Source organism: Pleuronectes platessa, chromosome 6, assembly GCF_947347685.1.
Source record: "Pleuronectes platessa chromosome 6, fPlePla1.1, whole genome shotgun sequence".
Lineage (NCBI taxonomy): Eukaryota > Metazoa > Chordata > Actinopteri > Pleuronectiformes > Pleuronectidae > Pleuronectes > Pleuronectes platessa.
The window spans coordinates 15,075,930-15,102,669 of NC_070631.1; the positions used below are offsets into that span (position 1 = coordinate 15,075,930).

Sequence of the window (26,740 nt, forward strand, 5' to 3'; positions counted from 1 at the left end):
TAAGCAATACATTGATGTATATTAAACCTTTGCTCTATTTTTATTGTTGAAAATTATATTGCAATAATTACAGTTTGCCTGTTTTACTGCATAGTTGTGGTGTAATGTGATATTTGAATTTGATTACAACACGTTCATGTTGGAGCTCACTAGATGGACCAGAAATGCACAGCATACAGGAGGATATAGAGTTATTACTCTTTTTGATTAAAATAACAATAAGTAAGTAAATATTCATTGCTGCCATTATTTGAATTTTAACATGTTTTTATTTTGATCTATATTGTATGTAAAGCACTTTGAGCTGCATTTCTCGTATGAAAGGGGCCATACAAATAAAGTGGATTATTACAGACTGTATGTTCAAGAAGATTTATTGTCATTCAAAAGACTACAGATATTAAATAATAATAATTTGGTGTAAATATCAATTGATTATTAGTATTGATTAATGGTTCTGTCAACCAACTGCACATGTTACAGATTATATATAAAAGCCATAATATCAGATATGAAGTGCCTGACGGAGCCTGGATGGTGACAATGGGGTGGTGAGAGATTCCAAGCCGCTGGAGTCACGCTCTCCTCGGCCAGTGGCAGCGACTCTCCTCGGGCTGAGTGTGCGGAGGGAGGAGCGTCTTGAGGCAATGTAACATGTCACCAAAAGTGACAATTTGGTTAGGTGGTGACCTGATAGCTGAATGGTTAGGATGCACATACTATGGTCATGTATGAGCTCTGGTTTCTATTATTGTTATGTTGTTTGTTTTTTAACGTGATCCTGAACCATCCACCACATCAGCTTGATCATTATAATTATTAGTATTAGATGGTTGTTTTTAAATGACCCTGAATCATCCACATTAGCTAAGCATTGATTTTACTTAAATCTTAATTTAAATTAAGTGCATCTGGTTAATTTGAAATCACTGAAAAGCTTTTATATAAAATCAGATACATTTGCAGATTCACTAATATAGTATAATATATTAACTATTTAAGTGGCTGTACTTTTGTATCCCTCTGGAGACACTCGGAGTTGTTTGACCCAGGGGGGTGCCCGATGGGTCAAACTCCCAACCCTGAAATTGTATGACGAGTAAGACATTTTACAGTCCACTTTTCTATTCATAATGAAGAAATATCTATTTTTTTTAATTTTCTTATCTCATTACTAGTATTATTATCATTGATCCCAGACAAGAAGTGAGTGGTCTCCCATCGAGTCCAATAAAATCAATCGAGGGATCATTCACACTATTACTTTAATGGATAACTACAGGATGTGTTGTTGCCTTCTTCGAAAAACATGTTTATATATAACACCAAGTGTATTTGTGCAACACAATGAATCCTCACACACCTCCCCCTGTATCCTCTTAAGTCACGTGACGCACTGTAGTACCAAAATGGCTGCTGTTGTATTTTGACGTATAATAGACAGCTACTTTTCTTTTTGTTACACTCTGCCTAGAAAACCAGCAAACGAGAGACTTACTGGAGGAGCCGCGTCTCGCCGACCTCAGCTCACTTCAGTCCTCGTCTCTATCTTGAAGACAATCGAGACTGACACGTATTCGTTGAACGATTTCGACTATGCATATTTAGTCTCAACACAGGCTAGCTAGCTGGCTCTGGCTGGCACACAGTGAGGCAGTTGAAAGTGAAATAGCGAGCTAACTTAGCTGCGATGGAGGAACTAAGCGCAGATGAGGTAAGGTGACAATGAAACAAAAAGGCTCATCAATTCAGTGCGCATGCCTCGTTTACAGCCATAACAATTTACACTGAGATTTACAAAGTCCTTTCTTATGACGTCCAGGCGAATTGTGCTGCTACCAGCCGATATGCTATTTAGAGCTAGCTCAGTCTAAATTGGGGAAAAAAATAGCATCCGCGATAAAGAAAACATGCCAGATTTATTTCAACCGCAGCTTTAACCAGTATGTGTTTGAGCTGAGCTAACGTGTACCGTGTTTATTTACGAGACGCCGATAATTATAGAGAGTGAACAGACTTGTACGTGAACGATTGTGTCACGATTGCTAGTAGGCTAATTCGAATTTAGCCGGAGAAGCAAAATGCTAACTAGCTAACGTGATACTAGGGGATTTTCAGAAGCTGACCTGTGAGTAACACCGGCTTTATGTAACTCCATTCTCCTCTAACCAAACACGCATTCGATTGTTTAATCCCTCGGGTTTATTTTTGTCGTTGTATTTTTACAGGTTAGGTTATATTTTTGTTTGGCTGCTCGGTTGCTTTTGGTTGATCCTCTTGCGGCAAGCTAGCTGACAGCTGCTAGCGTTGTTTTGCTAACAGTCAAAAATTAGCCTGTGAGACGACTCAGCATAAAAAACACACCGGGCCACCATTGTGCAATGAACTGTGGGCCGACTTCTGTGGTCCCCGAGCGGCTCATCGTGAACCACCTACATTTCTGTCGAAACTCTTTTCTCTGAGAAACCATTAAACCGTATTTAACGTCCTCAGCTGAGTTGTGACGAACACTCGTCACATTTGACATTGTTCGTAATGTAGGTTATGTTGAATCTGCTTCAATCAAATAAAATGCAACAAACAAATAAAATAAAATCATCAGCCATTTCCTATTTTGCCACGGTTTAACCTTGCCAATCATTTATCCCGAAATAAATACATATTGACAAAAAATGTATATTCTCTTTTTTAAATTTAAAACTTTGACTGAATATGTAAATTCCTTTGGTGTATTTGTTTCAGATTCGCAGAAGGCGGCTGGTGAGACTGGCAGGGGGACAGACGTCACAGCCCAGCACCCCTCTCAGCACACCCCTGACATCCCCACAGAGAGAGACTCCACCTGGACCCCTCCATGGACCCTCAGGTGCCGCACCCCAGCCCCTGCCACCAGCTGCCTCCCAATCATTGGGGCTGAATGTCCACAGTGGTACCCCTGCCACATCCCCTATGGGCACCTCTGGTGAGAACTGAATAATATCTACATGTTTCTCTGGTATGCGTTTGTCCTTAATTGCTGTTATCACAGGCTATACTTTAATTTCAAGAATTTAGGTTTGATGTTGACATCAGATCAGGATTCAGGCATCTTAGCCTGGTGGTCACCACAGAGTTTTAAATGTTAGCTTCTTGTGTGATCAGTAATCTTACCTTATCATCCTACACTAATTGTCTTGAAAGACATTGTGTCTGAGGCTTTAAAGATAAACATCCCTGTTTGATTCAGACTGTACACAATACTGAAAAGGACCTCTATATTTATGACACTAATATTTTAACAGAAAGATTCAGCCTTGCATCTCGGCTCTGATGAAAACAGAAGCAGGTTGTTGTGATCACAGTGTCCCTATCTGGTACCATGTGTAGGCCCTGCTGTACAGAGTGAGAATTGTTGCCTCTGCCTGTGGGATGCTCTAGAAAATGCATTTGCCATTATGGATGGAGTGCCAGTTTCATGTCATTGTATTCATAGATGGGCTGGTGTTATACAAAAGTAAATTTTTAAGGCCACTGCTACTTTTCAGAATTTATTAAAATTTGTGATCTCCTTCATTGCAGTTATTTGAGCCTTCACCACATATCAATGTGTTTTGTTATGAATACTCAATTTGACACAACACAAGGGTACACATTGTTAATCTGAGTTAACAGTTGGTAATGATATGATTGTCGTGCATTCAGGAGAGAGTTGTTAATTCCAGGCCTTCGTCCACAGTAAGATCCTGGGTGTTAATCAGCTTTCTCTCTACGTGTTTGCAGTAATGAGGGCTTATAATGGTATGGCACACCACGTTGATCTTAAAAAACCCAATCTGATCCAGTGGGACTAAATGAGTCTTCTTCCATAAACACCAACCCTTGCATCAAATATAAAGCTTTTAAACTGTTGCTTAAAACGGTCTAAGGTTTATATAGTGTTATAGTAAATGGTCTGTTTTCTTTAATAACAAACGATTACAGTTAAGATTTATAAAAAACACAGTACAAAAACTAATTAAAGTCATCATTGACTGATGAATATAATAAGACATGATGGATGGAGTAAAACCCAATGCAAAATGAGGAAAAAAACTAAATGTGTAATATTTTTAAGGGGAGATCGATAGTAAGTTACTATCTTCATGAACCGTTTTTTCTCTTTTTGAAATAACAGAAAAGCAAACAAACACTACATTTAAACCAGGCACACAATATATCTCAATAAGAACCACCTATTTAATTAAGACTTATGTCAAAATATTATGATACATTTTTATCATTTTATTATGCTTCAGAGGTGCTCAGTTGTGATGTGTTGCTTTTTCAGGGGTGGCGTATGGTAGTCAGAGCAGCGAGGGCGTCAGCTCCCTCTCCAGCTCCCCCTCCAACAGCCTTGAGACTCAGTCCCAGAGTTTGTCCCGATCGCAGAGCATGGACATCGACACTGCCTCCTGTGAAAAGAGGTAAACTATGTGAACTGTAAAAAAGGAATGAAGGTTGTTGTAAAAAATGTCACCTCCATAATGTAGAGTAGAGGTTTTGTTAAACTTTATATCTTTAAAACTTTAAAATTATATCAGATACAACAGATTCTAATAATACAAGATCTTCAACCCAACTAAATTTTTTTTTTTTATGAATAAATTTGATGATACTCAGGAGTTTGTTATGATGTAAAATTATAACATTATTGTCTTTCGTTTTTGAAGTTTAAGTTTCCTTATTCTCTTTTTTTAAATATATGAATTATTAACAGAAATTTCGATTTTCATATCAAGGCACCAAGATTAACGAGATCTGGTAATCAGATTTTTGTAAAGGAGATGATGTTACACGTCAACTAGATCAGTGAGGTTTGAGTGTTGTTGGTCTGAGAAGGGTTGAAGAGACTTGATGAGCAATGCATCCCTCTTTTTTTTCTTCCAGCATGTCCCAGGTGGATGTGGACTCAGGGATAGAGAACATGGAGGTGGAGGACAGCGATCGCAGGGAGAAGAGGAACTTGACAGATAAGGTAAAGAGCAGCGTACAAAAAAGAAAAAGAAAAGAAGAGTGTTTTATCGTTAATTAATAGGCTGACTTGACTTTGATCAAGCCCATCTTCAGATCAAGTTAGTTTTTAAATGAGTGAACACTACAGCAGTCTTTCAGTATATACAGGAATATGATAGGGGACTTTCCACAGATGCTATAATTATTTCCTCTCCCTCTTAGATACCTGTGACTTGACAGACCAGGGAGATAATGACTATTATGACAATCAAAGTTATGCAAGTTCTCTAATGACATTTATGCTGCGAATGGCTCTGGGGTGTTATCAAACCATTACTGTTGTCTCTATTTCATCTTGCCAGGAAACCTCTGCAAACTCTGATGTCTCCGAAGAGCAGGCTCTGCAGCTCATTTGTAAGATCCTCCGCGTATCGTGGAAGGAACAGGATAGAGATGTCATCTTTCTCCCTTCACTGGCGACAGAGTTCCACCAGAACCCTAAAGATGGTATGTTACTGAGCACCATCTTGATCTATTAAACTGTAACAAGCTGAATGAAAATGGAAACTAGACTGTTTATGATTTTTTTTCTTTCCGTAGCATACTCTGACTTCAAAGACCTCATCGGCCAGATCCTGATGGAAGTCTTAATGATGTCCACCCAGTCACGTGTCCACAACCCTTTTGCGAGCTTGACAGCCACCTCTCAGCCAATTGCAGCAGCCAAATCTCCTGACCATCGACTGACACTGGTGCAGCCCTCCAGCCTCGGTGGCAGTCCTATGGGCCCCAGTGCAGGATCCTTTGGTGCCAGCTCTCTGTCCAGGCAAGTACCTTGACTCAGTACTATGAGCCGTGAAGACTCCTAGAGACAAATCAAGACTGTGGATTGGTTGTCATCTGCACTTTTTGGTTTTACAGTTCGATTCCGCCAGATGTGTGCTTTCCTGATTTTCCTGATTTTGTCTGGGTCATGTTTTTCAAGACATTGGTGTCTGATTATTTTTTGTTAATGATCAACTTATCAATGTTGTCCACAGTCTGTATGGGTGTGGTAGTCCTCACCCAATGGCTTTGGATGCAGCCAAGAGGACTTCTCCGTCTCTTCCCTCCCCTACTACACCTTCTACACCTTCTACCCCCTCTACCCCACAATTCATTGTTCCCCACATTCCACCTGTTACTGCTACTCCGAGACACTCCCTCAACCCTCCATCTGCCCCCCTGCCTATCTCTCAACGCTATCGGCCCTACTCTGTCACCTCTTCCGGGGGGGCTCCTTCCCCATCCAGCTGGGGACACAGAGGAGTTGGTTTCTTTGAACCCTCTCCGAGCCCCGCAGGACCCTCTGTTCCTCCCAACACCCCAGTTCCTGTGCCACCACTCAGCCCCCAGTCCGTCTCCATGAGCTCCCCTGTGGCTCACAACCTACCCTCCTCCACACCCCCTACCATGGTGCCCCCTTCTCCCAGATCGAACGCTCGCCAAACTGCCTTTGGTTCCAGGATCCCACCATCTAGGTATCTCATCTGCCATCTGTGTGCAAGTTTGTGGTGCAGAAGCAAGCAAACTAAAACCTTAACTTCTTGTGAAACGCTATGAGGTTTTCAACTAATTATTTTTTGTTGCATATAATGCTGCTTATATTAAGTTTCATGTAGGGGGTTCTAATCAACTCAAGCTAACTATTATCCTTTCGCAGAAACATTTAAATAAAGCCAAAGGACTTGATATTTTAGCAATTTTGTATTTAATCACAAGTTAAGAGAAATAGAGAATTCTAGTAGTAATAATACAAAAAACTAATCAACAGTATTTTGTTTATTACAAATACCCAAATCGTGATTAATGTCTGGGTAATTCAAAATACACACACATAACCAATCTTATCAAACTCAATTACATTAGCTAATTAAAAAATGCTAATATATTGTGTGTTCAGGCAATTTTCCAGCATTTCAGCCAGCAATTTTTAAGATCGATGGAGTCCAAAAGACTGACCACTTTACCTTTCAGGTGACTGGGAAAGTGGTCCTCAACGATATAATTTTAAAAGTGATAACCCTAATATTAGATATAATTAAACCTTCTGCTTTACGCTTCTTGGCATTGGCTTTCTCAAGAGAAGTTGTATGAGAGGTAGTGACACTCAGTTCAGTTATTAGTTGAAAGAATGGTCTGACAGTACATAAAAGCTGCAAGCAAAACGGCATTAAGTAATATTTAAAAAGAAACCGCACAAGTAATGTTTTTTTAAGCAAGCATGCAGCCTTCAAGCGTCCCTTTTGTAGTGATCCCTTCTTCCCTGTCCTGTCTTTGTAGCCACTGTGTTACCGTAACACATTTCTCCATATTTGTTTTACGTCACTTCTGTCTCCTCATACTTGCACAACAATCCTCTTCTCTTCCATTCTCTCCCCTCACTCCTCCTGTCCTCGTCACATCAGCCCCTTGTCGTTCCTGTTCTTTGCCCTGTCTGACATGTCTCAGGACAGCAGTGATGAAGAGTCTGAGGAGGAGGAGGATTTTGCGCGGGTTCAGTTTGGGTCCAGGTACACCGCTGCACGGTGTGTTCATGTGTGAATGCTTGCTCAGTGGTGGGCCCCCGGAGGCTTTACGACTAACGGTGCTAAAACAAACCAGTGAAGAAACTTATGGAGGCCTAGCTAGCTTTGAGATTGCTTCACTTGTTTTTTTTCAGAGGATTAGTCATAAGTTAGGCACTATATAACTTTTGATGTATGATCATAAGTAATACATTTTGTCTCAGCCGACATAGATCCAAGTAGTAAATACGCTGCTACAGAATCGAGAAAATGTTAATTATACCATTCTTGGCCTATTTATTTTAGATTTATTCTGTATTGTCTGCTGAAATACATTTTTATCAGCATGAATATCCTCATTACACTTCCATGTACAAGACAAGATAAATGACTCGTAACCCTGAAAACATTTAGGGGAACAATAACATTTCAATATCATTTAACCCATACACATTGTTACTTGTATGTGACAAGGAGACTTAAGGCCGAATTATAGTCAGGTTGCACGCACGCACGCATGCACGCAAGACACGCAACACGCCCCTTTCGTGCCCTCTGCGGGCTTGCGTGCGTCCGCCAATTTTTCTAACTACACGACAAAGCGACGCGAGCCTCAAGCAGCCCGCAAGGCTTGTGATTGGTCTGCTTACTACATCCCGTCCGGAGTCTAGTTTCCGGTTTCATGCCCCACAATACGCGGAAATCAAGGAAGATTTAAAAGAACGAATATGGACCAAATAGAAGAGCACTTGGCAGAAGAGATCCGAAAGTATGACCACTTGTATAACCCGTCACTGACTGGCCGATTTGTCCGCCAGAAATAGGCTATGAGGAGCCGGAGTGGCGATGTAAATAAACAGTCGACGAAGAAGTCTCTTCTTTGTGTGTTTTGTCTTTGAAAAAAAACGTTACTCCGCCTAGGGTTCTGGCGGTGAATTGCGTTGCAACACGCGCAGCACGTTAGTGAAGTATAAACCAAAACGAGTCCGTCGATGCAGCTGCGTGGCCTTCCGTGGTTGCAGTCGCAGGACTATAATTCAGCCTTTATGTGTACATGAGTTTCATGCACGATTAAATTATAAATAGTGCTCCACTTCTCTACTGTACCTCCACTTAGTCAAATTGTTGATCAAACTCCAAGCTTTCGTTCAGCTTGCATCTCATCTTTATTCAGGAAAAAAGGACACGAAAAAAAGAGTATTGCTATTTAAGGTTTATAACAATAATCTGTTGTGCCTATTTTATATTTGAGCATCACGAACTGTTGTAACCCAGAGATAAATTTATTGCCGCCCTCAAGTCAGTGCTTTGAAGCGACTCGCATGCAGAATTTGCAGTTACAGCTGACCACTAACAGCAGTTTAAACTCACATCACCACTGTTGTTAAATGTGCTGAATCATAATATTGGCTTCAAAGACTTGAATATTATTATTATTATTATTATTATTATTTTATTTTAATTATTTTCCCAAGTTCCCAGTACTGAGATTGTGAAATGCTGTCACTAATGCCTTCATTTCTTTCAGGAGCCTTGAGAATGGGTTTGTGCTTGTTAACCATACATCCATGATAATGTTTGATGCTAACAGAATATCTCTCTCTGCTGTGCTGTCTCTTGTACTGAAAGAGCCCCTCTCTGTCCTTGTTTCTGTGTTTGCCGTCCTGTTTATAGTCTTGGTGCATGTGGAGGAGGGATGTCCTGCGAATCAGCCACTGACCGCTTCACCATTGAAGCATGCAAAGAGACGGAGATGCTGAACTACCTCATTGAGCGTTTTGACAGTGTTGGCATGGAGGAAAGGAAAGCTCCCAAGGTAGCCCACTGTCTGCTAGACGAATAAATGTCTCAACCAGGTTGTGTTTAGAAAATTGATGTCAAAAAAAGATAAAGAAAAAAACGTTTTGTAGAGATTCTATTGAAGATGTTTATTCATTTTTAGCACAATAACCCTTGTGATAATAAAAACTGATATTTAAGGTTCTTTTACGCTTATTCACTGTCTGAGAACAGGGGAACATTTTGTACTTCGGAGACTAGCTGCAGGGCAGTTGGTCTGGAAATGAGCGGAGGTTTTGCTCATCAAAGAATGCTGTGATTCAACAGAGTCTGCGAGAGTTTCTTTGACATTGTCAGCGTACATTTTTATCACACCTCTAACATTGCTCTCCTCTCTTCCCCGTTTTTCCCTCAGATGTGCAGCCAACCAAATGTCAGCCAGCTTCTCAGTAACATTCGCTCTCAGTGTATTTCTCACGTTGCCCTGGTCCTGCAAGGCACCTTGACCCAGCCTCGGTGAGCAAAGCCGGCAGCATAGTGTGTTAATGTTTTGGCTGTTTTCTTAGCCGTCTTTTTGTACATTATGTCCCTTTTTCTTTTCTGAGTCTCCATAGCAACTACTCTTCACCTTGCCTCCAGACAGATTATTTATTTATTTATTGTCACCACTCTGCTTCTGTTTGTTTTCTGCATGCAGACGCCCTCTCCAGCCGTCTCTGCTGGTACCTTATATGCTGTGTCGGAACCTTCCTTATGGTTTTATTCAGGAGCTGGCACGCATTACCCACCCCGAGGAAGGAGTGTTCAGACAGGTAGGGAGCACGTCAATCCATTCTTTTGTAAATGTGTTAGTACTAATTCGCCACCAGAAGTGTATAATGATGTGCCGCACATATAAGCACTGTATGAATGTGGGTGGATGGCAAAACTGTACTGTTAAGTTTTCAAGACTAAAAAAACGCTGATAAGTACAGACAATTATCTTTTTTTAGGTCATTGCTATAATTCAGGCAAATGTGCAGTCATCCTCAAGCTGATAGTTTGCTGGAAATACAGTTTCCAAAGTTGACACAGCACTAATAAATAGGGCTGTGAAATGATTACAATTTTTAATCAAATTAATCACAGGTTTCTATGGATTAATCATGATTAATCACATTACCGATTTTTTTCGAAATATTTTTGTGAAAACAAGATTTATGACATTTAACTTTTCTTTTGTGCTGCAACTCAGCAGTTCTTCAGCAGTTATCATTGCTTTTCCATATTGAACATTAATATAATCTTCATCCTAAACAGAATTCGGGCTCCTTAGCCATTGTGTGGTTGAATAAAACTTTTTTTTTTAAATTAAACAGAAATTATTTGAGCTTCTTAGCCATAGGATGGTTGACATTTTTTATATTTTTTGTCACACAACCATTAACCACACCATGATACAATCTAATGCCTCTAAAGGCCCTCTTAGCTACTCGGTCTTTAGCCAGTTGGTGAGGCAAACTAACTTGTTCAAATTCTCTGACAGTAAAGCTGACCGCTTCTTTTGCACAATGTGTCCGGCGAGTGAGTCTGGTTTGGCGCATTCCACTTGAACGCCCCTCGCCGACCAACACATGCTTCGCGTTGCGGTGGTTAGGCGGGTATTGCTACGGTGAAACGATAACGTCTTCTCGCAGAGTGTGCATATCACCTTGGTTTTACTGAATGTTCGATCTTTGTTTTTTTGGAACACGATCTTCCCGTCCAGAAGGTCCTCAGGTTCATCAGAATTATCCATGTTGTTTGTTTGAATGGCAGCTGCCGTCTGACTGCATTAGAGCGGCGACTAGTGCAGAGGCGGCGGAATTGGAAGGTCCTTCTGCGCATGCGTTAAATGCGTTAAAAAATAAAAAACGAATTAATCCTGTAATTTAATCATAACGCGTTAACGCGTTATTTTTCACAGCTCTACTAATAAAACATGACCTGTTTACTATCGTTCTGTCCCTTTTTTTTTTTTCTTTTTTTCTTTTTAAATTTTTCAGATCTTCATTCCTATCCTCCATGGGCTGGCTCTTGCAGTTAAAGAATGTTCTTTTGACAGTGACAACTTTAAATTCCCGCTCATGGTAAGGAGATGTTTTGTCCTCGTCTGATCTACACTGAAGTACCAGACAGTAGATGAGAGTTAATGTAGAGATACAGGGGATGTACAGTACAGCTTGCTTTATTGAGGCTCTGGCAGCCTGTCCAGTAACCTCCCTACTCAGTAGATGGACAGCTCCAGATGTAGGGTACATGTACATGTGTGCGCTCATCCTTAAATACACTATTAACTCTTGGATGGGTATTCCCAGGGTTTCTTTACAATCTTATCTAGAAATTCAGAGCAAAGATGTAGCTTGTACTTAGCATCTATGTAAGCATACCAAATAATTGGATACCAAAATCTCGTTTGGGACATCTGTGATTTTGGTGGAATTAAGTTTATTAAATTATTGTAATTTGAGCATTGTATTCTTTGTTTTTATTAGTCAGAGAAATGTTTTTATGACAAAGTTACTAAAAACCGAAAAATCATTAACTGATCCCAAACTTACTGTTGTAAATGCTGTAATTTTGTCTTGCAAAAACCACATGCATTGTTTTATGGTCATAAAAATAAACCATGTTACTGGATTGATCTGTACACAAAACTTGACTATGAAAAAAATTGTGAATGTAGATTTGCATTGTGTTTTGTTTTTACAGGCATTAGCTGAACTTTGTGAAATTAAGTTTGGAAAGACTCACCCAGTGTGCAGTTTGGTAAGATACTCAAGTTTACTCAAGTTTAAGAATGACATATAAGGAGAGAAGTTCTTCCTGTGGATTATGACGCAACATGGTGTTTTAACTTCATTGTTGCGGAACAAGCGATGCCCCTCTTATCCAGGGAACACGTGCACATGAATTCAGCAGGTTATTATAAAGATCTGTTCTACGTGTGAGTTATTAGAAAGAGCAGAGTTGCTTGTTGACCAGCATCCAGGAACGCCTCCTATGGAGGCGAAATAAAATGACTGTACATTAATTGTAATCGAAGTAAAAGTTTTTTAAATAATCGTGATTTAAAGTCATATTGGCTTACATTTAAGTGTTCATCACTGTGTCCCCCATAGATTTTTCTAGTTTTGTCCATTAACTCTTTTCACAAGACCTTTATTTTGAGTCTGGCTCTCATCTTTGTTGTCTGTACCTTCCTCATACCATCATACCAAGCTTTCATCAGCACATACAAATATTTTTTTTTTTTGTCATGATGGACTTCTTTCTGGTCCGCAGATGCATGGCAAAACGAAATTCATTGTGATATGAAAAGGACTGGGACAATTAGATTCTAGTGACTTAAGCGGAGTGAGCACAAAGGACTAGATTGTTCAGTTCATTGTATTCCATGGTTGTCGGCCTAAGCTTCTAGTGATGGGTTGTTACTCGCTCCACTAGACAATTTAAAATGTGGTAACTGTTTATGACTTGACAACACAAAAAAACCTGTGGATCTATATGTAATCTGTGTCTCTGTCCTGGCTCGTCTGTGCAGGTAACGTCACTGCCTCTATGGTGTCCCAAACCTCTGAGCCCTGGTTCTGGCAGAGAGATCCAGAGACTCTCTTACCTGGGAGCCTCCTTCAGCCTCTCTGTGTTCGCTGAGGATGATGTGAGTTGAAAAATGAACAGTATACTCATTCCTTAAGTTCCTCCCGAAAGCTGTTTCTGAAAATGGACACTGGCGAGACATCAAAATTGCCACAAGGAAAGTTGAGTTCTTATGATTTGTAATGTCTCATGTTTTCCTTTAGACCAAAGTAGGAGACAAATATTTCTCTGGCCCAGCTATCACCATAGAGAACACACGAGTTGTCAGCCAGTCATTGCAGCACTACCTGGAGTCAGCAAGGGTGAGTCTCCACTTACATTTTTTTAAATAAACATTGTACCCATTGTATCAGTAAAGAATAATTTTTTAAGGTTGTGTGTTCTCGTTCTACTTTAGGGTGACCTGTTCAAAGTTCTTCATAACATCCTACTGAATGGAGAGACTCGCGAGTTAGCTCTTAATTACATGGCATCTTTAGTCAATTACAATGTGAAGAAAGCTCAGATGCAGGTGAGTAATTAATATACATTTTGTGTATCCTCACACTTAACACATTAAGAAATACAGTAGTATGAAACCGATTCACTTTTATATTGTGGCATATTTTTTTTCACAACTTGTTTAATTATAAAAACACATAAAACTAGATCAAAAATCAAATACAAGTTTTTAACGAGTTTTAGTATTTAGCAAAAGCTCTGGTATTGTGTTGTATAAATATCAGCCACCTGATTTTCCTAAAACTAGCAAAAGAGTCAAGATAGCAGACCAACTGTAATGTAAATGTTACATCTACAGAACCTAAAAAACCTAAAACATTTAGTCATAGTTACCGTCTTTCAATCAGGTTGTATGTAACATTCCATTCTTTATTCTCTCAGACCGATGACAAGCTGGTGTCTACAGATGGCTTCATGCTGAACTTCTTATGGGTGCTGCAACAGCTGAGCATGAAGATCAAGCTGGAGACAGTGGACCCTTATTACATTTTCCACCCACGCTGTCGCCTTGTTGTCAGCTCAGAGGAAACTCGTCTAAAGGCCACTATGGAGGAGCTGAAAAGCTGGCTGACTGACTTGCGTAAGCTGACATGAAAAAACATGGATGTGTGTTTGTGAAAAGTCCCTGTAACATAATGTTTTTTAAATGTTATTTTCTTGAAGTATTCAGCGAGTCAGTAATTATTATGCTTCGCTGTTTCAGTAATACAAGTTGAATAAATGCTGCTTAAATACTGCCATTTGGCAAAATCTGTTATTGCACACGTAGGAGCCATTTTGCATATCTATCAGTTCTCTGTGATTCATTCACATGCCAGATTTTTGACAGGATTTTTTTTTCTGAAGCAAGCAAAAAAATCTCAGATGAGTCATGCTTGTGTTAGTGTTGCTGCATTCCCTCATCTTCAAAATAACAGCAGCAACACATTCAGTACTGTAAGCAGTTCACGTGACACGCTACGATTGAAACAATTAAATAAAGTCCTTGGAAACATGATCTAATGTGACATAGATTACACTAGTTGTGTTTGTAATAGTAGTACTGCTGATGAAGATCTGGCAGGCTGCCTCTGACTGATGGTGTTATGTGCTTATTTATTGGAAATAATGAATAATATTTGTTCAAACAGACGACGACCCCAACAAGTTCTCAGAACCCAAGTTCCCCACAGAGTGTTTCTTCTTGACACTGCACACCCACCATTTGTCTATCCTGCCTGGCTGCAGGCGCTACATCCGCAGGTTGCGAGCTATCCGTGAACTAAACAGGTACATACGCACATATGAACATACACGTATGAACACACACACACACACACACACATTCATATTTTAAGCATTCCTATCGGAGTTAATATGGCTGTCTTTACCCTTTTTAGGACTGTAGAGGAGCTGAAGAACAGTGAAAACCAATGGAAAGATTCTCCCCTGGCCAGTCGACACAGAGAGATGCTCAAGCGCTGTAAAACCCAGCTCAAAGTAAGTTTCTCATTCTTGTGGATGCACCCACTTCCCTTCATTTATTGATCGGGCCTTGGAGAGTGATTTTAAAAGGAGAGACAAATTCTCATCTCTCAGTTCACTGTACCTAGCACTATCCTAAAATGCTGAAACTTGCAGGATTCTACAGCAGAGCATATTTACAGAGACTTGATCCTCATCATGTGTGACTCTCTCCTGTCAGAAACTGGTGCGAGCCAAAGCTTGTGCTGACGTGGGCCTTCTGGATGAGAACCTGCTCCGCAGATGTCTGCAGTTCTACAGCACAGTTATTCAGCTCATTCTCCGCATGGTGGACCCTGCTTATCCCAAGTGAGTCACCAGACCACTGACTATGTTTCTCATTGCTGTGATTTTGATGTAAATGGAACTGCTGTGGCATACAGAGGGATTTGTTCTTCTACAGTCTTTGCTGTCTGTCATGCTGTGTTTCAGTTCACGGTCATTTTTAAATTGGTAATCATATTTATTTCTTCATCCCTTGCAGCATTAACCTGCCACTGAACCCTGAGATTCCCAAAAGCTTTGCTGCTCTCCCCGAGTTCTACATTGAAGATGTGGCTGAGTTTCTGCTTTTTGTTGTGCAGTAAGTTCTGATCGTCGCTCACAGTAATTGTCATCAGCAGTGAACCGATACGATCAAAAAATCTGCATCCACACAGTGGACAACCAGGATGGATTTGATAGACATTTTGGCTTGTTTAATCCCATATCCCACTTTACCCTCCTCCTTTGTTCCAGGTATTCTCCCCAGGTTTTATATGAGCCATGTGTCCAGGACATTGTCACTTTCTTGGTGGTGTTCATCTGCAGTCAGAACTACATCAGGAACCCCTACCTTATCGCCAAGTTAGTGGAGGTGCTGTTCGTCACCAACCCTGCTGTACAGCCCCGTACTCAGCGATTTTCCGAAATGATGGAGAACCACCCATTGTCCATCAAACAGCTGGTCCCTGCCCTCATGAAGTTCTACACAGGTGAGTGCTACGTATACTGCAGGCCGTAAGAATGATAACGTTTTTCATTGTTATGCAGCTGAGCCATACATATTTTTATTGTCATTTTAACCACAACGCTGTCTCCTCTGTTCAGATGTTGAGCATACCGGCGCCACCAGCGAGTTCTATGATAAGTTCACTATACGGTACCATATCAGCACGATCTTCAAGAGTCTGTGGCAGAACATTGCCCACCATGGAACTTTCATGGAAGAATTCAAGTGAGTGTTTTTTTTAATATTCTAGTCAATGACAAAAACTATTAATTTCAGGTCAAATAGTTTTCTAATTTGAATTTCATCTTCTTTTGTTCCTACTCTCCTCTAGTTCTGGAAAGCAGTTTGTGCGCTACATCAACATGCTGATAAACGACACCACCTTCTTGTTAGACGAGAGCCTTGAGTCCCTGAAGCGTATCCACGAAGTACAAGAAGAGATGAAAAATAAGGAGCAGTGGGAGCAACTACCGAGGGTCAGTTCTGAAGTCGTTATGACCTGAATATTAACATGGCCACTATTTATAAGTTTGTATATGAGATTATATTACTTGATCATAATAATTACCCTTGATTTGACCTAAATGCTGCATTAACCTGTAATATAAGGTGACTAAAACTAAACCAGCTAAGAAAAATTTGTTACAAAGGTTACTGGGGATATTTTGAGCTGGAACATATTTTCATCTTAACTCGCCACATTTATATCTGTGCTGGGATGTGAATCTAGAGGACAGCCATAGAAGCAATTTTTTCAAAATGTTTTCCTGCCAACCTTCAGGAGCAGCAGCAGAGCCGCCAGTCCCAGCTGACTCAGGATGAGCGGGTGTCTCGCTCCTATCTGGCCTTGGCCACAGAGACGGTTGAAATGTTCCACATCCTCACCAAGCAGGTCCAGAAGCCTTTCCTCAGGCCTGTGAGTGTCGCTGCCCCCACTGGACATTTTGTAAAATGGTCACAGTTGCAATTAATGTATTCTAGCCTATAAGATGAGAAATGTGTTGTCAACTATATAGTAACGGTAAATGCTAGATTATCTGCCAGGATCCTGACACAGATGAAATATTCTTAACAGTGGCTTCTTATTCATATAGGAGCTTGGGCCTCGTTTAGCTGCCATGCTGAACTTTAACCTCCAGCAGCTCTGTGGGCCGAAGTGTCGGGATCTGAAGGTGGAGAACCCTGAGAAATACGGCTTTGAGCCCAAGAAGCTCTTAGACCAGCTGACCGATATCTACCTGCAGCTGGACTGTGCCCGTTTTGCTAAAGCAATTGCAGACGACCAGGTTGGTACTGATGAAGTTTATGTATACAATTTATCACAAAAATAGTGTTTCAATGAGAGTAAAAAAAAAGTATGTGAATGCAATTGTGTTATTTTAATGAAAATCTGCAAGATTGGCACTTTAATGTGTTATGTAAGAAGTTCAAAGTATTCACTGTAACTTACTAAGTGGTACTTTGTCCATTTGATAGAAGCAAGCTCCTCTGTTGTTTGTTTCTGTGCAGCGTTCATACAGCCGTGAGCTCTTTGAAGAGGTGATCTCAAAGATGAGGAAGGCTGGAATCAAGTCATCCATCGCCATTGAAAAATTCAAGCTGCTGTCTGATAAGGTGGAGGAAATAGTCGCCAGGAACTCCCAGTCTGAGATGGACTACAGTGATGCACCTGACGAGTTCAAAGGTGTGTTAGTATATGTGTATGTCTTTGTCCAAAGATTTAAAAAAGCCTTATACTGTACCTTCAACATTCAAATCACTTTATCCAGAAAAGGTAAATTGGTTGAGGAAATGCTCTTCTTTGCTCATTTCCCACTTTTTTTATATACTTTACTGTCACTCCTATGTAATAAGGAAGTCCGTAGGCCTGCTTTATTTATTGATATATATATATATATATATGTATATATATATCTATCACACATGTTTCTGTACAGTCTGAATTTGACAAATTCAGTAATAAGTACGGAAGGAATGGCTATAATACACCACAGGAACCATCACATAAGATATTTTTAGCACTGCATCATCTTCAAAAAATGAAATTGGTAATGTTAGAATTAAATAATAAAGGTTTTGTGGTAACTTTAGCCTCATCTAGCAAGTGACTGACTGTTTGACCCCGAGCAGATAAAGTCACTTGCTGAGAAATCCTGTGACCTCAGGTCAGTCGGTGCAGACGGACATTGAAATGTGTGAAAATGCCAGACATTTGCAGGGGATTTTATAGCTCATAGAGGTCATATAGACGGCTTAGAGCGGGTGCTATCGTATAACCACAGACTTAATATAATCTAGTCCGAGAACGTGGCCCACATACCTCCTTTGATTCCTAGATACGCCAGCCAACCCACCACAGTTGATGGGAGTGTGCCGTACAGGAGGCTTGTGTATCGCCTTTCTGTGTGGTTAAAATCTCCCACGGCATGTTTTATTTTTGTCACGCACAAGTCCTACTGTAACAACCCTGTGACATTTCAATAAAGGGCAAACTTTATTGAATACTCTCAAAGATTATTTATTGGATGTTTTGATAACTGGTGTTTTGCTAGGTCCACTAATGTTGCTGTCATATAAAACTGAATTTTTGTGGTTGTGCATGTCACTGGCTCACATTCATTCATGTGTTTGATGATGAAGACAACCCCTCTATTTAGATAGATGTATATCATTTGAATACTAAGCTCCAAAAACAAGGTGCAATCTGTCAATTAGGTTCTTAACTTTATAATGCCTTTTTTAACAAGGAAACCCAAAATGAGATATAAATCACTCGGATAGATGCCACTTGTGTTGCAAAAAGAACAATTTCTGTGCACAGATTGATTAAACCAGGACAGTTTATTGTTTTATTTTATTCTCTATAACATGATCATGCGACTGTGTATTAACAGACCCACTGATGGACACACTGATGACTGACCCTGTGATTCTGCCTTCGGGGAACATCACGGACCGATCCATCATACTACGCCACCTGCTCAACTCCCCAACCGATCCCTTCAACAGGCAGCCGCTCACAGAGAGCATGTTGGAGTCAGGTAAACCTACAATCCACAATGCCTTTTCGTCCCACTAATTGCATATCAAAATGTTCTATTCTGTTGATTGTGAACATTAGTTTGATAGCTGCTCCTCACAGTCTGTTGTTAACTCCACAGTCCCAGAGCTGAAGGAGAGGATCCACACCTGGATGAGAGAGAAACAAGGTGGACGGCCCTTTTGAGGACCGCACGCCACCAACGGCTGAAACGTTCTAACCATCATCAAGGGATCGTCCAAAACGCCTGAATTCAGTCTCACTACTACCAATGACAACTAAAAAAACAATATGAATGGGGGGGGAAAGGAGACCTGATTTAAGTTTTTTTTTTTTTTTTTTGCATTTACCCTTTTTGTCTCAAAACCATTATTATGGTTCTAAAAATAAAACATAATAAAGTTAAGACTTTTACGTTTTTTGTTTCTCATGAGTTTGTGTATATATATATCAAAATATATACATATATTTAACAAGAGTTAGTTGATGCATTTTAATGCTGCGAGAATAAGTTTCCACCAACAGGTTTACTAGGGAGGGGCAAACATCCATTTCACTGATCATGTTCCTTTAATGTTCTCATTTTGTTTTGTAATACTGTGTACATCGGCTTCATTAAAGAATTTGAATTATTTGGGGTGGGTGGGCGATACATTTGGGAGAGTGAGGGTGGGTTCTGATGAAATTGCTAGCTCCCTTTGAGTTTTATCTATGAAGACTGTGACAATAATGAATTTGAGTCCACAAAATGTATGCTGGTGTCCCAGAGCTAACACATGCACAGTTTGTGCTTTTAGATGAAGTTCAGAACTGGGATATCCATTGAGGATGTAGCTAAACATAAACTAATCCTAAATGTTAGCTTCCTTTTGAGTAAAGTAAAAAGATGAGCAGTGGTTTACCAAGATACAGTATGTTCAGTTGTTCCTTTTAGTCTCAATTCCTCCCTGCTGACTTTAATTGAGTGAATTTACTTTGTGTGTGTGCATGGCCTCACGTCCAGATCCTCAGAAGCGCCTCGTGGACAAATGACCCTCTCTTAAGTGAAGTGAATGGATCATGAGAGAATGTAGCATGACCACCACAACCACCATCATAGGAGCACACCATGAAACGTCTGGTCTGCAGAGCCACTGACATCTCACCTCAACATGGTCTCTTCAAAATGGCACTGTACCTAACTTGACCTTGTTGACCTTAACTGTACAGGAAATGATTTCCTTTAACCACAAACTTGTTTTGGAAGCTAGGATTTTGAACTGAAATAAATGATGATGCACATTATGTCCCAACTCGTCACTGTTTTTTTCCCTCAGAATGAACTGTTGCAATTCTGTTACATATCAATAAGTTGACTGGATAAAGAGTTGTTTATCTCTACTCTCAGCCTCCCACCAGAAACTGGTCTAATTTGTAAGTAAAACACAGTTACACTGTTTTACAAGTTGGAAGGATTAAAAGGGAAACAATTAAAAGCAATTGGAAGATCACAGCATTAGAGCACAACTCAAAGAAATAAACTTATGTATCATAAGAAAAGAGTAAAATGAAGGTTAAATAAAACATTACAATATGATCAAAATAGTAACATCTGAACAAGGAGAAGCCACACGTATAAAAACGTCTTTAGGAGAGATTTAAAAGAAATAGTTTGCCAGACGGATCTCCTTTGTCACCTCTGGTCCTCTGCTGGAACATAATCATACATATGATTTTCTTAAACAATCACTAAAAAGAGAATTACATAAAAAAATCTTGGTATTTGAGGAACTCTCCAAAAAAAAGTACAAGGAAATATATTTTTAATGTATATGTTTCAAAATAAATCATCTTGTACATATGCAGGTCAAACTGGCCTTATGGCACTTCACATTAATCTAGAACAAGGATGTTTAAATTGTGAAGGTAAAGAAACGCAGGCCGGTATCAGCAGCTATTTATTTGTATTATTTATATATAAAAGACATGGTCGCTAGGCGGCGCTCTTCGCGGTGACCCTGCGTGTTGCGGTGACAGCCGTGCTGGGTGGGTAGAAATCCTGCAGTGTGACGTCACGTTCGTAAAAAAAAAAGAAGAAGACAAGAAGAGGCCCCGCCCTCCCGCTTCTCCCTGTCCCTTCTTAGGATTACTATTGGCTCTAAATCGCGTTAGTCACCGACGTCTCTCCGCTCATTGGCTCGCCGGCTTGTCGGTCAGAGGTTGGCGAGAGCAAGTTGACGTAATCTCTTTAAATCACGTCGATCTATCAGTTCTCTTCTTCTTCTCCTGTGCAGAGAGACGCCCGCCGGGTTTTTTTATTTATACACATCATCTATACGGGAAAAGAAACTCGTCGAGGTCGTGATCTCAGCTCCATCCGGCGGAAGACACCGCTAGAATGGGTGTTTTTCCTCCAAGTGGACTTTATATCAGTTTTGGCCGATTTTGATATAAAAAAAACTCGCACACTCCCATCATCGACGCCCCGCTAGCTGCCGTTACTTATCGCTGCTGAGCTGCTGCTGGTGTCGCGGCGGTCAACCTCAGACGTGAGTAAAGTTCGATTCCTGAATCTGTTGTATCGGTTGTTGTGGACCAGCTCGTCTCTGCAGATAAATTCCAGGCGTTTGTTATTAGCAGGTGAAGCAGTTAGCTAATGGTCACTGAGACGTGCGTTTGGACCGCTGCACACTCCCGGGTTTGCTCACAGTTAGATATTCCTATGTAATTGACAAAATGTGAAATGCTAGTTGTTTACAGTATTCTGTGAATGGTTGGTTCAGAGAAAACACGCCAGAGTAACACAGGAGCTTCCGTCTCGTAACGTTAGATCGAAACTGAAGCCATCAGTCCAACATGGCTAAACGCTAGCTTACAGTCAAAAACACTGTATTAGCTAATGTATGACATACCGCATCCATTAGGATTTAAAGCAAACTATTGCACCCTATCTCGTACCGGGAACGATGTGTCGAAGTGTGTGCTGCTCAAACAACCATGCAACTCCTCCCCGCACTGTTCCACAACATCATCGTGCAGCGGCGGAGGATTAGCCTACTTCCCCAGATCATGGGCGAATTTAATGTTTTCTTTAAAGATGAAGATTTAAAGCTCTTTTTGTGCGCAGGATGGATGGACCCTGCTGGATGCAGCGCACAGGCCCAGCTCACGAACCCGCTGTAGCCCACACCAAACAGGGGGAGATAGAATTTCATGGGCGTATGCTTCAGCCAGTATGGCTGACTGCAAGGACGTGGAAAACAGCAGATATTTGCCCTGTGTATTCGCGGGGCGCGGGAGGCATCAACTTAAATGGACTGTCGACACATTGCCAACTTATTTCAATAGAAAAAAATTATAATGCTCCCTCTGCAAGCAAATCGATTAATGCTGTATTCACATTTTAATTGGCAAACGCGTATTTTGCACCTACTGTGGAGTTAAATACATCAAACGCCGCCTTAGGGAACTGTTGAATGTTCGATCAGCTGCTGTTTACAAAATATTAAAGCTCTTCCCTGGCTTTGGTCGGCCATATTTGTTGTGGACTGTTACTGGAAGTCAAGAGGCAGTGGACTCTGAAGGTGTTTGATTTACATCCTGAGTTCCATTCATTTTAGTTTTTAAATATTTTCTTTAAAAATCGATTTTCAAACATCTCTCTTTCTGTGTTTCCTTTAGGAGGGATATATAAGGATTCTTATTGGGAGCCGGTCCTGAGCTGCAAACATGTCTGGGGCGTCTGTCAAAGTCGCCGTTCGAGTTCGGCCCTTCAACTCCAGGGAGACGGGCAAGGATTCAAAATGTATTATTCAGATGCAAGGCAACACCACAAGTAAGTAGTCCACTGGCATCCACACAATGATACTGTTTCTTAAATTTAAATTTATGGGGGGGCCTCTCTGCAAAGGGAGGCTTGGTATACCGCACATGCACCCACGTGGTCTTCCTTCAGGGGTCTTAGCAGTGAACAGTAGAATGAGCAAACTGAATAGTGGACGGATGGGGACAATCAGCTTGGAAGAGAAGAAAAGCCTTACAGGGTGGAATTCCTCCTCCTTTGAATGGGCCTGCATACCCAAGGAGTCTCTGTCTGTCTGTGTGTGTGAGAAACGCTGGGCTGGTTCATACTGGGAGACCTGGGGGTTTGTCGCACACACACTCTGATCTGCAAACCCCCAATTTACCAAGGCCTGGTCACACAGTTGATGTGCATGTGGCTTTGTAGTTTTGTTATCTGTCAGTGTACACAAACAGTTTGTGAAGCGATTGTAGAAACGTTTGCAGTGCTATGACCTGTAGTTGTACTGTCACCTCAAGAGAAAATGTGTGTTGGATAAAAATGATGTAAATATTGCATTTTCATCAGATTTGTTTAATTTTTGATGATATAGTGATAGGACTGATAAGATGATGTTGTGTAGAAATACTCTTTGTTTCCTGAAGCTCTAGTTTATAATCAGGCCCAGTAGTTGCCTCCTTAATTTACTCTTGGTTTTTTGCACATGTGTAGGACATGTGACCAAAATTTCCCTAAAATATAAAAATTTATCATAGGAGGATGAATGTATTGAAATAAACTAGAGACTGAGAACTGATTTTGTTATATAGGGCTAGGGTTATAATATATGTATGCAAAGTATGTTTAGAGTTTGATGGTGTAAATCTGTGCTGATCCCCTGCTGTTCTGTTGGTATTGTGGAATCTGTGAGGGGGTATAAAAACCTGAATGTGAAGTCTATTATTGTCGTTCCGCCTGCTCACATGTGACTGAGTCATCAGGTACTGGGAAGTGCTAGCTGCCTCCGTACTCTTTCCTGTGCAGTATGTCCCATTTCCCCTCACGGCTGCATTTGCATTGGAAGTATTTAATGACTTTAACAAGACAACATGTGACAGAAGAAACCTGTTCTTCCAGCACGCTCTCTTATTTGCCCTGACTTTGGTCGGTCTGTCTTATTGGGCTTGTTAGACTAAGCCTTTATGAATCTTCCATAAGATCAAGTGTCCCAACCAGTTATGCCTCACTTGTCCTTTATCTCTCACACTCTACCGAAGAGAAGCTTTGTGTCAAATCCCCAGTACGTTTACTCCATATCCCTGGGTTTTCATTATGTCAATGTCATTCAGAGGTGCTGGAGGGTGACTCGTGGTTTGTAGCAGAACTGCAGTGGAATATGCAGTGTTTTGGGGAGGTTAGTGAGTGTGTGAGCAAGGGGAGAGGAGAAGGCTGCAGTACTGCTTACTCTACATCCTATCACATGGGCAGATTGCAGAGCAGAAAGGGGGGCTGGCAGAGGGCCATACTCCTTCCCTTCATCAGTACCTCATTGCAGATGGTATACTGAGAATGCTGTCTTATTAGGATGCTGAGAGCTTCAATGGAGCCAGTAGCTCAAACATGCACATGTGCGTACAGTAGTTGAGGTAATCTGACATGCAATGTGAAAAGATGAATTCTTTGTAGCCTTGCTTTTCCGGATACCCTCACACTTTTTACAAGTCAAATGTAATTTACATTTGTTGTCTAAACAAGCAGTGGTAGGTTTGAGAGGCCTTATTTAATGGATGGACAAACTTAATTATGATTTTTATGATTAGAGCAAGTAATGGTAGAATTATTTGATATTAACATTTTTCAAGTAATGTGCACATTACCTTTTATTTTACGTTGTTTAGCTTCTGTTGCAAGTTTTATTTATCATGACTATTGTGTGCAATTTCCGTCTTCTGTTAGGAGTATTATCAAACCACTTTGTCCAAAACAGATGAATTTGGTTATGTTAGCCCTTGTCTAATACATTATTATGACTATCATAACTTTGTGTGATAATTTGTTTAGCATGTCCTTCTTTGCCACAATGCAGTTTCGACATGTTGTTGCAATCACAATAAATTTGAACCCTTTACAGTGTCTGCACTACATGTGTAGCTCTGTTATATTAGGGAGTATGTAGTGATGACTGGCAAATAAACTGGACAAAGCTGCCCGACAGAAAAGAGATGTTTAGGGGAATTGCTTGGTCAGCTTGGAGATGTTTGGCAGATGTGCGGATAGAGCCCTGGCACTCCCCTTATTGTGGTGACTCGCTCAAGGGTATATGGGTCTGTCTGTGTGTCAACAGCACAGAGAAAGAGAGCGCTTGGGGGCAAGGGCAGGGTATGTTGTCTCTCGCTCTCTCTCTCTCTATCTCTCTCTCCCTCGCTCTCTCCCCTTTTCACTATGCATGGAAGGTTGTCAAGGATAGGGTGCAGGCACAGGGGTAGCAAATTGATTATCCAGTGTGCAGGAAATGTGTCTAAGGCCTCTACTGGCAGGCTGGAAACAAGTAAAGGCCTCTTTCACTCGAAGCTCTTAAACATACCAGAGCTAATGAAATAATAAAGGGGTTGACGTAATAGAGTGTTCCATCAGTTAGCGTTTGGGCTCCAAATGTTGAATATCTCCAGGACGCCCGAAGCCTGACTTCATCAGAGCCCCTAATGTGTTCTCCACATCGATCTCTCGTTGTCTAACCCATGTGTTATGTTCCCGGTCAGCCAGTGAGCAGCCACTCACAGATACATGTACGTGTATGAACGAAGATGGTTGATAGATCTCACACAGTGCGTCAGGAGACTGTTATATTAGAGCAAAACCCCACCCAAAAAGGCTAACCTGCCTACAGCTAGAATATATCCTCCATGAACTATGCGCTATCCAAGTGCTGGATGTTACACAACCCTAAGCTAATGAGTAAATGTATTGATAAATTGTTAGAACAAACAGAAGGTCACCATTTTAATGAAACCTTCACCCTTCAGATACAATTCTGCTGAGTCTCCTCTCAGTTCAGGCTGAGTGGATGTGACCTTACAAATATCCTACAGGGGGAATAAGCTGAGCTCCAGTGTCAGTTACACATGAGAGAAAGGCCATCACCACAGCATAAACGACAATGAGCCCATCTTGTATGAATGAATTCTGGTCAATGCGGAGAGCGCTGGCAGCACAAGTGGGGAGCGAGATGGGGAGTGTGGGGTTGGATGAAGGATGGTCATACCACCGCTGAACCCTGCAGACAGGACCGATTGACCTGATTAGTACCAGTAATCCGCTGGTTTGCCTCAGGTTGCCACGCCCTGCTGCCGTAATCCCGCTGACCCTTGTAGGTGTAGACACATACCTATATACACCCGCTCAGGGTGTTGCATTTCTCATTGCCCCATGCTGAGATTGTTATGGAATGACACACTTCTGCCGACTAGCAATACTTACACAGAGTCAAACATTCCTGACTGACCTCTGAATGAGGAGGGAGGACAGGCAGATGCATGTGTCCGTTCTCAGCTCGTGCTGCGTCACAGGACTTCTGGGCTGGAGGTGCAAATCCATGTTGTGTAGCACAGACAGTTTTCAGAACAACTACCAAGCAGTATAACAGAAAGTCACTTGCATTGTCTTGCAAAATGTAAAAAAAAAAATTATATTGACAGCTGGGAGCTATGCAAGTATTTTTCATAATAATAACCAGGATGTATAATTATGGGTGCGGGGAAGAATACCAAAGATCTGTTTCTGTCATATCCCTGTAGTTTAAATTTCTGTCACCGTCTTCTTTTCTGGGTAGTCATGGCAACAGCATTGGCTTTCTTAATCTCCAAAAACATTTCGAATGAATAATAAAAGTGACCTCGTATCTTCTATGTACTTTTCTTTTTCATATCATGAACTCTATTTAGCTGCACTCATGATGCTCTTTCTTATATTTCTGCCGTTATACCCTCGTAAAGATGATCTAGATGTTGTTATTGAAAATGAATAATATAATA

At 40.8% G+C, this 26,740-nt stretch overlaps 2 protein-coding genes across 5 annotated transcripts in view; both read left to right on the forward strand.

Moving 5' to 3' along the window:
• Positions 1-1,384: 1,384 nt before the first annotated feature.
• ube4b (ubiquitination factor E4B, UFD2 homolog (S. cerevisiae)) lies at positions 1,385-20,233 on the forward strand. 3 transcript variants are annotated; one of them, XM_053424800.1, is made up of 29 exons: positions 1,385-1,714; positions 2,743-2,962; positions 4,307-4,442; positions 4,906-4,993; positions 5,334-5,478; positions 5,572-5,797; positions 6,012-6,491; positions 7,419-7,538; positions 9,192-9,333; positions 9,712-9,812; positions 9,994-10,108; positions 11,321-11,404; positions 12,027-12,083; positions 12,859-12,975; positions 13,118-13,216; positions 13,312-13,425; positions 13,797-13,995; positions 14,546-14,684; positions 14,795-14,894; positions 15,100-15,227; positions 15,403-15,501; positions 15,657-15,892; positions 16,008-16,134; positions 16,241-16,385; positions 16,691-16,825; positions 17,004-17,195; positions 17,419-17,593; positions 18,804-18,950; positions 19,071-20,233. In XM_053424800.1, the coding sequence occupies exons 1-29, from the start codon at positions 1,691-1,693 to the stop codon at positions 19,133-19,135; spliced, it is 4,155 nt and encodes a 1,384-aa protein (XP_053280775.1). In that variant the 5' UTR covers positions 1,385-1,690; the 3' UTR covers positions 19,136-20,233. The 3 variants fall into 3 exon arrangements, with proteins under 3 accessions (XP_053280775.1, XP_053280776.1, XP_053280778.1); XM_053424801.1 differs by having other exon boundaries at positions 7,419-7,523; XM_053424803.1 differs by lacking the exons at positions 6,012-6,491; positions 7,419-7,538.
• A 947-nt stretch (positions 20,234-21,180) lies between these two features.
• kif1b (kinesin family member 1B) overlaps positions 21,181-26,740 on the forward strand; it is a 33,075-nt gene continuing 27,515 nt past the window's right edge. For both annotated transcript variants that reach the window (XM_053425044.1, XM_053425043.1), the window contains exons 1-2: positions 21,181-21,477; positions 22,610-22,763. In XM_053425044.1, the coding sequence (XP_053281019.1) occupies positions 22,658-22,763 (106 nt within the window). In that variant the 5' untranslated portion in view covers positions 21,181-21,477; positions 22,610-22,657. The remainder of the gene's footprint in view (positions 21,478-22,609; positions 22,764-26,740) is intronic.